This window comes from Pimephales promelas, chromosome 1 (assembly GCF_988280905.1).
Source record: "Pimephales promelas chromosome 1, fPimPro1.hap1.1, whole genome shotgun sequence".
Taxonomy (NCBI): domain Eukaryota; kingdom Metazoa; phylum Chordata; class Actinopteri; order Cypriniformes; family Leuciscidae; genus Pimephales; species Pimephales promelas.
This window is the reverse complement of record NC_142769.1, coordinates 3093320-3106483: the sequence shown is the minus strand read 5'-3', so window position 1 is coordinate 3106483 and position 13164 is coordinate 3093320. Positions and strand designations below refer to the sequence as shown.

At 38.7% G+C, this 13164-nt stretch overlaps 1 protein-coding gene across 4 annotated transcripts in view; it reads right to left on the bottom strand.

Annotated features, from left to right (window-relative positions):
- Positions 1-4420: 4420 nt before the first annotated feature.
- Positions 4421-13164, bottom strand: part of pacsin3 (protein kinase C and casein kinase substrate in neurons 3) — a 50733-nt gene continuing 41989 nt past the window's right edge. For all 4 annotated transcript variants that reach the window (XM_039690845.2, XM_039690846.2, XM_089116581.1 and 1 more), the window contains 2 exons: positions 10797-10957; positions 4421-5425 (listed from right to left, as the gene is read on the bottom strand). In XM_039690845.2, coding sequence (XP_039546779.1) covers positions 5310-5425; positions 10797-10957 — 277 coding nt within the window. In that variant the 3' untranslated portion in view covers positions 4421-5309. The remainder of the gene's footprint in view (positions 5426-10796; positions 10958-13164) is intronic.

Sequence of the window (13164 nt, the reverse complement as noted above, 5' to 3'; positions counted from 1 at the left end):
TTCTGATAGAGGGCCATGAGACTTAGACCTGAGTGCAAAAATGGAAGCTCTAGACCCTTCAAGAGCTGAGATATCGAAACTCAAAAATTAGACCCGAAAAAAAAAACGACAGTGGTACCCCTTTCGTTTTTTTTTTTCTGGCGAAAAATTAAGTTTCTCCAATCTTCTCAAAACTCTGGATTCTGATAGAGGGCCATGAGACTTAGACCTAAATGCAAAAATGGAGGCTCTAGACCCTTCCAGAGCTGAGATATCGAAACTCAAAAATTCGACCCTTAAAAAAAACGACAGTGGTACCCCTTTCGTTTTTTTTTTCGGGCGAAAAATTTAGGTTCTTCAATCTTCTCAAAACTCTGGATTCTGATAGAGGGCCATGAGACTTAGACCTGAGTGCAAAAATGGAGGCTCTAGACCCTTCCAGAGCTGAGATATCGAAACTCAAAAATTCGACCCGAAAAAAAAAAAACGACAGTGGTACCCCTTTCGTTTTTTTTTCCGGGTGAAAAATTAAGTTTCTCCAATCTTCTCCAAACTCTGGATTCTGATAGAGGGCCATGAGACTTAGACCTGAGTGCAAAAATGGAGGCTCTAGCCCCTTCCAGAGCTGAGATATCAAAAATCAAAAATTCGACCCGAAAAAAAAAAAACGACAGTGGTACCCCTTTCGTTTTTTTTTTTTCGGGCGAAAAATTAAGTTTCTCCAATCTTCTCCAAACTCTGGATTCTGATAGAGGGCCATGAGACTTAGACCTGAGTGCAAAAATGGAGGCTCTAGACCCTTCCAGAGCTGAGATATCGAAGCTCAAAAATTCGTCCAGAAAAAAAAACGACAGTGGTACCCCTTTCGGTTTTTTTTTTGGGCGAAAAATTAAGTTTCTCCAATCTTCCCAAAACTCTGGATTCTGATAGAGGGCCATGAGACTTAGACCTGAGTGCAAAAATGGAGGCTCTAGACCCTTCCAGAGCTTAGATATTGAAACTCAAAAATTCGACCCGAAAAAAAAAACGACAGTGGTACCCCTTTCGTTTTTTTTTTTTCGGGTGAAAAATTAAGTTTCTCCAATCTTCTCCAAACTCTGGATTCTGATAGAGGGCCATGAGACTTAGACCTGAGTGCAAAAATGGAGGCTCTAGCCCCTTCCAGAGCTGAGATATCGAAACTCAAAAATTCGACCCGAAAAAAAAAACGACAGTGGTACCCCTTTCGTTTTTTTTTTGGGCGAAAAATTAAGTTTCTCCAATCTTCCCAAAACTCTGGATTCTGATAGAGGGCCATGAGACTTAGACCTGAGTGCAAAAATGGAGGCTCTAGCCCCTTCCAGAGCTGAGATATCAAAACTCAAAAATTCGACCCGAAAAAAAAAAAAACGACAGTGGTACCCCTTTATTTTATTTTTTTTCGGGCGAAAAATTAAGTTTCTCCAATCTTCTCCAAACTCTGGATTCTGATAGAGGGCCATGAGACTTAGACCTGAGTGCAAAAATGGAGGCTCTAGACCCTTCCAGAGCTGAGATATCGAAACCCAAAAATTCGTCCAGAAAAAAAAAACGACAGTGGTACCCCTTTCGGGTTTTTTTTGGGGCGAAAAATTAAGTTTCTCCAATCTTCTCAAGACTCTGGATTCTGATAGAGGGCCATGAGACTTAGACCTGAGTGCAAAAATGGAAGCTCTAGCCCCTTCCAGAGCTGAGATATCGAAACTCAAAAATCCGACCCGAAAAAAAAAAAACGACAGTGGTACCCCTTACGTTTTTTTTTTTCGGGTGAAAAATTAAGGTTCTTCAATCTTCTCAAAACTCTGGATTCTGATAGAGGGCCATGAGACTTAGACCTGAGTGCAAAAATGGAGGCTCTAGCCCCTTCCAGAGCTGAGATATCGAAACTCAAAAATCCGACCCGAAAAAAAAAAAACGACAGTGGTACCCCTTACGTTTTTTTTTTTCGGGTGAAAAATTAAGGTTCTTCAATCTTCTCAAAACTCTGGATTCTGATAGAGGGCCATGAGACTTAGACCTGAGTGCAAAAATGGAGGCTCTAGACCCTTCCAGAGCTGAGATATCGAAACTCAAAAATTTGACCTGAAAAAAAAAACGACAGTGGTACCCCTTTCGTGTTTTTTTTCCGGGTGAAAAATTAAGTTTCTCCAATCTTCCCAAAACTCTGGATTCTGATAGAGGGCCATGAGACTTAGACCTGAGTGCAAAAATGGAGGCTCTTGACCCTTCCAGAGCTGAGATATTGACATCCCACGTAGCATTAATTGCCATTATAAATATCTCAATATCTCAGCTCTGGAAGGGTCTAGAGCCTCCATTTTTGCACTCAGGTCTGACCAGAGTTTCAAGAATATCAGAGCCACTCAAAATTTCGACCTGAAAAAAAAACGACAGTGGTACCCCTTACGTTTTTTTTTTTGGGTGAAAAATTAAGTTTCTCCAATCTTCCCAAAACTCTGGATTCTGATAGAGGGCCATGGGACTTAGCACTGGAAGGGTCTAGAGCCTCCATTTTTGCACTCAGGTCTGAGATATTGAGATATTTATAATGGCATAAATGCTACGTGGGATGTCAATATCTTAGCTCTGGAAGGGTCTAGACTAGAGCCTCCATTTTTGCACTCAGGTCTAAGTCTCATGGCCCTCTATCAGAATCCAGAGTTTCAAGAAGATTGGAGAAACTTATTTTTTTCGCACAAAAAAAAGTGGGGGGGGGGTTGAGTTTCTCTGATCTTCTTGAAATTCTGGATTCTGATAGAGGGCCATGAGACTTAGACCTGAGTGCAAAAATGGAGGCTCTAGTCTAGACCCTTCCAGAGCTGAGATATTGAGATATTTATAATGGCATAAATGCTACGTGAGATGTCCATATCTCAGATCTGGAAGGGTCTAGAGCCTCCATTTTTGCACTCAGGTCTAAGTCTCAAGGCCCTCTATCAGAATCCAGAATTTCTGGATTATGGAGAGCAAGTGAACGATGCATTGTCCGTTTTTGATGATCCAAAATCCATATTTAGGGAACTTCAAAAGTCTCCACACGACCACAGCCGATGAATAAGGGTCTTTATAGCGAAATGATCAGTGGTTTTCAGGAATATGAAAATATATACACACTCACTTTTTAACTCCAAATGCTCAGCTCTTCAAAGCACATTCACAAGATGGGTTTTATATATATATATATATATATATATATATATACACAGACACACACACACACACACACTCACTCACTTACTCAATCACTCACAAATTCACTCACTCACATAATCAGTCAATCACTCACTTAATCACTCAATCACTTACACACTCTCAAATCACTCAGTTACACACTTACTCACTCAATCACTCACACACTCACTGAGACAGTCACTCACTCACTTAATTACTCATTCACTCACTCTCTCAATCACCCACTCAAATCACTCACTCAATCAATCACTCAAATCACTCACTTACTCAATCACTCACTCAAACACTCACTTACTTAAATCACTTTCTCACTCACTCAATCACTTAATCAATCACACACACACACACTCACTCAAATCATTCTCTCACTCACCTAATCACTCAATCACTCGCTCACTTCACTCCCTCAATCACTCACTTAATCACTCAATCACTCCCTCACTTAATCACTCAAACACTCACTTACTTAAATCACTCACTCACTCAATCACTTAATCAATCAATCACACACACACACACACACACACACACACACACACACACACACACACACACACACTCACTCAAATCATTCTCTCACTCACTTAATCACTCAATCACTCGCTCACTTCACTCCCTCAATCACTCACTTAATCACTCGCTCACTCAATCACTCACTTAATCACTCACTCAATCACTCACTCACTCACTTCACTCCCTCAATCAATTTATCACTCACTCACTTAATCACTCACTCACTTAATCACTCACTTCACTCCCTCAATCACTTAATCACTCACTTCACTCCCTCAATCACTTACTTAATCACTCAATCACTCCCTCACTAGAATCACCCTCACTCAATCACTCACTCACTCACTCACTCACTCACTCACTCACTCACTCAATCACTCACACACTTCACTCACTCAATCAATCAATCACTCACACACACACACTCACTCACTGAAAATGACTGAATGTTTCGCTAGAGAAGAACAGTATTTGTCAGCTGGCCTTTTGAAGTTACGGATTTGAAGTTCATCATTCACTTGCACTGGATGGAAAAACAATTAGTAAAGGTTTTTCTCTAAAACCTTTTTTTCTTTTTGGCTGAGGAAACAAATTCATACTCATATCCATCTTGAAATGCCTTGGGCTGAGAAAATAATCAGGGAATTTAAATTTTTGGGCGCATTTAAACAATGTGTAAAACTTGACTTAATGTTTAAGAAGCATCATAGCCACTATACAAAGATCAGAATCTCACGTTTATTTGATTTTTTATTTGATTTTTTTACATTGATTAGTATTGGCTGTTACAGTAGTTTGATGTAAAACCATGTTTATTGGAGGCAGAGCGTGTGGAAATGGGCATATTTCTCATGACCGCTCACACACACACACACACAAACACACAAGAAGCCTGGAGGTTTTGCCCTCTCTGATCCTTTATATCATTTAACAACAGAAACAATCTTGCGCTCCAAATAAAACAAAAAGATGAATTAAAAAAGTAAAATGATCCCACTGACTAGATTTTAGATTCTCAAGAATGAAGATCCGCCCAGTGATACTTTGAATATTATAAATCCATATATCTTTGTGAAAACGTAAATATGCAATGAAGAATCCTTCACTTCTGAACTACAGGCAAAGAAATGTTCAGTTAAACTAGAACCATCTAAACATATCATACAAAATATATCCACACACTAACACACTTCTCATGAACCTGAACATAGCCGAAGATTTGATCGAATACTTGAAATGATTCTGATACATATCTGAAAATGTGAAGTACTAAAATAATAAGAGGACTGCGATGACAAAAGGTCCAAAACAGTCCAACAGTGGTGATTCACACGTGGCAGATTTCCCTCAGACAGTAGATGTGTCCTGCATTCATGTCTCTGGCATTGTACAATAAAGGCACTGATCTTTCTCGAGGCCCGAGGACGAAGGGCCGCTAGCTATTCTCAAAGTCCTCTAGTGTGTCAGCAAAAATCAAAACTCAATCACTGAACTCGCTCCTCTCTAATGTTCTGGCGTGTCGGGGCATTCGCTCCGTGGTTCGGTGTGACTCCACCTCATGACTGCCTCAGATAAGTGTGTGTGTCCGGCCCGAGGCAGACGGGCTCTCAGGACGAGAGGATTTGGACGTAGTTTGCAGGATAGAGACCCGTCTCTCCGCTGGACAGCTGTCCTTTACACCAGCCCTGCTCGTCCTCCTCACCCAGCTTCATTAACTCTTCACCTGCACACACACAAACACATCTCATAACACCACTCCTTCAGGCACGTTCACAACTATATCAGCGTTCACACCAGTGGACGATATCGCTCTGTGACAGCCAATCAGAATCCATCCCGATTTGATGTTTTTATCGCTCATGAGGTGTGTACTCTGATAATCTTTTATATATATATTAGGGCCGTCAAACGATTAATCACGATTAACCGCATCCAAAATAAAAGTTTGTGTAAGCATAATATATGTGGGTGCACTGTGTATAATTATATATATAAACACACACACATGCTTGTATATATTTAAGAAATATTTTCATGTATATACTGTATATAGTTTTTTATATAATTTATATTATATATAAATAATATTATTTTTTTCTTAAATATACATGCGTGTGTGTGTGTGTGTGTATATATATATATATATATACATACATACATACACACACACAAAATAATTATACACAGTGCACCCACATTTATTATGTAAACACAAACTTTTATTTTGGATGCAATTAATCGCGATTAATCGCTTAACAGTCCTAATTTAGAGTATTTTTTTTAACTTGATCATTAAAAAAATTTATATATTTTTTTCTTAAATATACATGCATGTGTGTGTATATATATGTATATATATATATATATATATATATATATATATATATATATATACACACACAAAATAATTATACACAGTGCACCCACATTTATTATGTAAACACAAACTTTTATTTTGGATGCGATTAATCGCGATTAATCGTTTGACAGCCCTAATTTAGAGTATTTTTTTAACTTGATCATTATCGTCCTTGGTGTGAACAGGCCTTTATTCTTCCATGTGACGCATATAAGGTATACATTTATGTCAGCCGGTCATAACTAACCCGAATAGGTTTATTTTGTGATTATAACCAGCTGACTTTATTTTTCCCACTATATCTCGGTTCCATATCGTGCAATATTACAGAATAATCGCAATCAGTTGATATCTAATTGCATGCTCATGCTCAGTATTTTTACATTCATCTGACACTCATTTAAAAATCACTAATACTTTAATAAATTAACTTTAATATTTAGCAAATTTCAAAAAGGATACCCATATTTTAAATATTTTAAATATCAAATCTCATCGAATTTGTATGAATGATAGTGTACAGTATTACACATGATATTTAATATTTACACTACCGTTCAGCATTAAACTAATTAAAATTAACAGGAGGCATTTATCATTTGACAACAGATTTCCATTTCAAATAAATGCGGATCTTTTGAAGATTCCCAACAACATGCATCACAGTTTTTGCTGCTTCATATTTTTTGTGGAAACAGTTTTCAACATTGATAAGAATCATGCGACACTGAAGACTGGATTAATGATGCTGAAAATTTGCATCAGAGAAATAAATTACATTTTAAATATATTCAAATATAGTCCTACAGAGCCCCAAACGGACATGGTGATGGAAAACAAATATGAGATGGGAGGAAAAGTAATAAATCAATGCTTTAGTGTTCTGTTGCCAAGGTTTTGTATTCTTTGCAAGTGAACCGTTTATTATTTTCCTCCCGTCTCATATTTTTTCTTTAAAATGTCCCTTTAGGGGCGCCATAGAAAACATTTCTTTAAATTGTATTAATATTTTATAGTTTTTGATCAAATGGTGAGCAGAAGAAACTTTTTAACAGTAGTGCACGTTATAATGTGTTTCGGTATTTGTATTGTACTTTATCTTTATCTTTTCACAAAACATGGAATTTGGGAATTAATGGCGAACATTTATGGGTTTACAGCCACGAAAATAATTACTGGTTTATTGGGTTTGGATATATTGGATATATTGATAGTGTATCCATAATGATCCCTTCAATTGTGAAGTGAAGTGAAGTCTTGCAGAGTCAACACAGAGTTTGGCAAGCGCTGCAATGATCTCACTTTTGGTTTGCACACCCTTGTGCCTGTGCGGACACGTCAAGCATGAAACCGGGCTTCCAGCTCAATTCGTCTCTATTAAATATTAAAAGTAAATGTGCCTGAAATATTCTAGTGTGTACAAGGAACTTCAACTGCCTCAAAAACTGAAATGTTTCCTTCATAGAGTTTTTGTAGGAACTTAACAGCTCTTCCCTTTTTTCCTTCATTTAAAAAGTTTCACAGATAAGAAAATGGAACTTCAGAAAAATATGTTTAGAATGATATACTCTTACATTAGATGAAGACTGCATTTCTACAATGGCATTGGTAACTGAAAATGTTTTTTGTTTTTGCTATATCCACACCACTAGGTGTCAGTAAAGTCTAAGATTACTGTCATGTTGGTCAGTACGATAATAAGTAACTAAAATACTGAAGTACACTTTTAAAGGTGAAGCTTGTAGTTTTTGCGACACAAATGGCACCTAGTGCCAAATGGCACAAAAATCAAAAAGCATATTTTCCAACAACCTTGCAAATGCCCCTCATACACATCATGCCCTCCCCAACTCAAACATCACAAACAGCACTGCTTGTGAAGGCAGGTCTCAACAGGTAAAAGTAAATGCCTCAAACTCTCATCCTGTTACAGTAGCCACGCCCCAAAGTCTCAGCCTACTACAGTAGCCACGCCCCAAACTCTCATCCTGCTAAAGTAGCCACGCCCTAAACTCTCATCCTGTTACAGTAGCCACGCCCCAAACTCTCATCCTGTTACAGTAGCCACGCCCCAAACTCTCATCCTGTTACAGTAGCCACGCCCCAAAGTCTCAGCCTACTACAGTAGCCACGCCCCAAACTCTCATCCTGCTAAAGTAGCCACGCCCTAAACTCTCATCCTGTTACAGTAGCCACGCCCCAAACTCTCATCCTGTTACAGTAGCCACGCCCCAAACTCTCATCCTGTTACAGTAGCCACGCCCCAAACTCTCATCCTGTTACAGTAGCCACGCCCCAAACTCTCATCCTGCTAAAGTAGCCACGCCCTAAACTCTCATCCTGTTACAGTAGCCACGCCCCAAACTCTCATCCTGTTACAGTAGCCACGCCCCAAACTCTCATCCTGTTACAGTAGCCACGCCCCAAACTCTCATCCTGTTACAGTAGCCACGCCCCAAACTCTCATCCTGCTAAAGTAGCCACGCCCTAAACTCTCAGCCAGTTACAGTAGCCACGCCCCAAACTCTCATCCTACTACAGTAGCCACGCCCCATACAATACATTATTAAAATTAAAAGTTGTGAGCTAACAAACTACTAACAAACCACACACCAGGACGAATATCAGCGCGCGTTATTCGTCAGCGTTTTTCAACGCGTTTGTTGTGTTCACACCCAAGCGATTTTCGCTGACGATGAGCCGAGTGAACATGCAAATTCATTCCCTAACATTAGATGGCGCCCATTTACCACTCCATAACAGTTATCTTTTATCAAGATATGTGTAGTCCCTGTCGCGATTGTCATATAGTTCTTTATGTTGTAGCACCATCGACAACAGCAGCTCTACATTCCTCTTGCCTTGCATCTTCCTCGTCTTATTTCTTCCTGGCTGTGTAGACGGCGACGCGTGTATCTTCTTCATCGTAGCATATGTGTGCAGCTCGGCAAGACCGTTTTGTTTTTGAGCGCCCTCAAGTTGTGTTTTACTGTCTCTTCAGAAGCTCCAAACACGTGAGCAAAAGCGGCAATTTCATTGGTAGGATAGTTTTTGACGCGGCGCGTCAAACTAAAAAAAACGAACCAAAGGCGTTTTTAAAAAAAATGACACTTTAACGCGTGGTGTTTTACGCGTCAGTGTCAACACTCACAGTGGTACCCTATGTTTAGTCACGAGGCGTTAAACGTCGGCGAATAACGCGCGCGAAATTCATCCCGGGGTGTGAACAGGCCTTTAGTAGTATTTACGTTTTTCAATCAGTTGTATTTTAAGATGAACAAATCCTGTACAAATGTATTGCTTATTAGGGCTGTCAATATTCCTCTATAATACTATTCGAATTCCATTCCATATTTTATGTAATATTCGAATATTAAATGCTAAAATTCATTCTATTATCAATATTTTCGACATTACACATTCTTATGGATCGCCAATGCCACTATCGCCTGTGGTTGTTGTTACACATTCTGCCCGCTAGAGGAACATCTAACATTACTACAAAAAACATTTAGATCGCTTTCTTATTAACAACAAAAAAGCGGAACAAACGCGTGTCCATCGATATTAACTACCAGCTATACAGCGTGCCAACCTCGAAAATACAGCTGTATTCTAATAATAACTTAGCTCACCTTATTAAAAAGGCTCCTTGCATGCTAGCTAATAACCTTTTTAAAGCTGGTTCTCCGACATTGACAGCGCTGTGTTGGACTGATTTGTGCAGCGGTGTTCCAAAGGGCAACATGACATCATGACTTTTGCGTCAACATACACACCACTTTCAAGTCAAGTGGCATGTTATCTACACGCATTTTGAGCCATTTCGTGAGATCAGTCTGCAAAGGGAGAGAGAGCGCGCGGGACTGGCTTACTCGCAAGGTCTCGTTCTCTCCCTCTCTGCCATGCACGCGCCGCGCGCTATGTACGTTATGCGCGCAGTATGTTCTTTCTCGCTCTAGATTCCGGGATATTTTAACTAATTTGCGGGCTATCAATATGCGGGAGACTCCCGGATCTTCCCGGATGTCTGAATGGGAAACCCTGATGATAGCCTAACAGCTTGGCTAACGTGCACAATTGTGTTACGATTCAAAAACTTTATTGTTCATTAGACGAAACAAAAGCATTTCATTTTCAAATGCGTGTAAGCCGTATGTATATATTTTTTAAATGTATATAAAAGCAATATTCGAATAGTAACTTCAGCATTCGTATAGTATTAGTTTTTTAAATATTCGAATTATATTCGAATTTTCGGAATTCGTTGCTTATTGCTAGTTAATATTAGTTAATGCATTCAATATTAACTTATAGGACCTTATTGTAAAGTGTTACCAGCATAACAACTCATTTCAGCTTAATATAAGCGTAATACATTTTTATTTATTTGTTTTGTGAAAATCCAAGCACAGCCGTATTGGAAATGAGTACGTTTGTGTTGTGTCAGTTCACTAGTTCCAAAGCAGTTTCATGGGTTTAGTCTAAATGCGAGGAAGCCGTCTCAAATAAACCCATGTAACGTGCCGATTTAAACACGCACATGCGCACATGCTCACACTGACCAACCCCATTTCACTTGGTCCTTTCCGCAATGCCTTTTGAAATAACACGAAGACATTGAAAGAGCACAGAAAAGGGGTTTGATCGATGAATCCACAAGCCACAGCCAGCCGTTCCGTGTGTGTGTATGTTGATGTGTGTGTCATTAATAAGCATTAGTAGGGATTAATACCTGCTTTAAAGCTCAGCTCATCAGCCTCCTGCCCTGTGTAATCATACAGCGCTCTAACACGAACCCCGACTACCTTCTCCTCCTCCTCCACCCCGTTGGTTGCGATGTATTTTTTGGGGCTCTCGTCATCAGACCAGTCCGAGGAGTAGTCTTTCCCCGCCCTGTGTGGACAGCAGAGGAATTACAAATCAACAAAAACACATTCATGGAGAAATCATTTTAATAGAAGCTGGAAGATTTGACTCGGGTGATCAGGTGATCTGTGATAGTTAGTTCAGCTAAAATACAAATCTCAAATCTATTGAAGGAATTAAACTTGTCTGTGGCATGCCATGGATTATCACAGAGACTAATTTCAATGTGCCTCAGTTTGCAAAAACAATGGACAAATACTAAACATCACATTTACAGTAATGTACAGTAACGCATGTACATTTCAGCTCTACAGCAAGCACGTACTGTATGCAAGCAGACAGATTTAAGCCCAATGTATACTTCACTTTTTATGTGTACACCAGTGTGTGATGCAATTTTCCGAAATCTCCCACTACTCACTATATAGTGGACTATATAGTGAGCTCGCCATTTTGTAGTGCTGTCCAAATGTATAGTAATGATTATACCACCCTATATAGTCCACTCAATGTATCCCAGAATGCATTTTGAAAAGTAGTGTACAACCGAAGGTCACTAACCCAAGCCCTACATACCATCATGCATTGCACTGATCGTAAAAAAGACGGACGGGCGACAGCAATGACATAATCGACGGCGCAGAGAGACGATCGAGTAGTGTCCGAAAGTGGTGTTTCTATTACGCTGGTGAGCTCACTATATAGTGCTCTACTCCCTACCCCCTATGTAGTAGGGGGTAGGGACACAGCCACTTTATGCATTCGGCCTGATTTTTCTGACCACACATATTCAGTACACGCAGCTTTTGCATAGTTTGTGCTTGTTAGTAAAAAAGTAACTAAACACTAAACCAACTTTTTTTAGTTAATGATCTGTAAGAATGGATCTTTATTAATACCAGTCATTGATTCGAGTAACTTTTTTGACATTTGTTTATAAAGTGTTCTCTTTCTAAAATATATGGTGTATATATATATATATATATATGAAGAGTTCAGATGCAAAAGCCTCTAAGTGCCATTTGAAATTTTCTTCTAAAATGATCATTATCAAGCTTGTATATTTAAGTTCAGTAATTTCACTTAAATGGCAATGAAGATTACCTATTAATTGTCATTTAAGTGAAATTACTGAACTTAAATGCACAAGCTTGTTAAAAATGGTCATTCTAGAACAAAATTTCAAATGGCACTTAGAGGCTTTTGCATCTGAACTCTTCATATATATATATATATATATATATATATATATAACAGTATACTTTGGGCTTTACTCTGTACGCTCAGCTCGCACATGCGATATTTCTGTGTGTAAACTGTCTGGAATCCACATGTAACAATGTTTTGTGAAAATACTTTCAAAACGGCGTCAACAAAGTTTATCTCTGTGAAATGTCTTGCTCCATAGATGCTGTTGACAGCTAAACCGGTGTTGAACCTTGAACATTCATTCAGTTTTTACTCAAATAAAATTGAGGAATGAGGATGCATATTGATTTCCACAGAAAAAATCTGCAAAGAGCAAATAAAAAAAATTGTACCTGTTAAAACCTTGATTTTTAGGCTAAAACAATTTTAGCTGAAAACCAACATTCCCAAATGATTGGCTCTCACAAAGGACTGGGATCAACTGAGTTAATTTGATTTGTCTTAATAGCAACAAAACATTATAAACTGATGATTAGAAAGTTTCTTGTCTTAAAGATCTTGTTAGCTCTGTCCCACAACCATGTGAGTAGCCTTTCTATCTACTGCCTAAATAGGCAGCTGCCTTCTGAGAAGACATTTTATCCTACAGTAAACGCAACCTTAAATGAATGATTTGGAACATCCTACATTGGCACGAATAGCAGTCTCAACAGCTAAACTATATGATGATCATCCACATCTAATTTCTCTCAACTTAAATCAATATCTGCACTAAATTAATCTCTACATTTTGTGTTTGTTTTCTTTGTATCCAAAGCTGCCGTTAACTGTCACCGCCTTTTTGAGCATACATCTGAAATTAAATGTATTTGGTGAATGCTATGGTTTATTTTGGAGTGTATTTTATCTCAAAGGCATACATTATGTCTAATGAAGTTGTGCTCCAAATTTGAAGTTGATATCATAAAAATTGAGCCCACTAAAAGGTACCGTTTTCAAGGTAACACAATGCCCAACGATTCCTAATGTATGATGATTGCTAAAATATGTGATACGGAAAACAATTAAAAAGCATGTCAGGACAC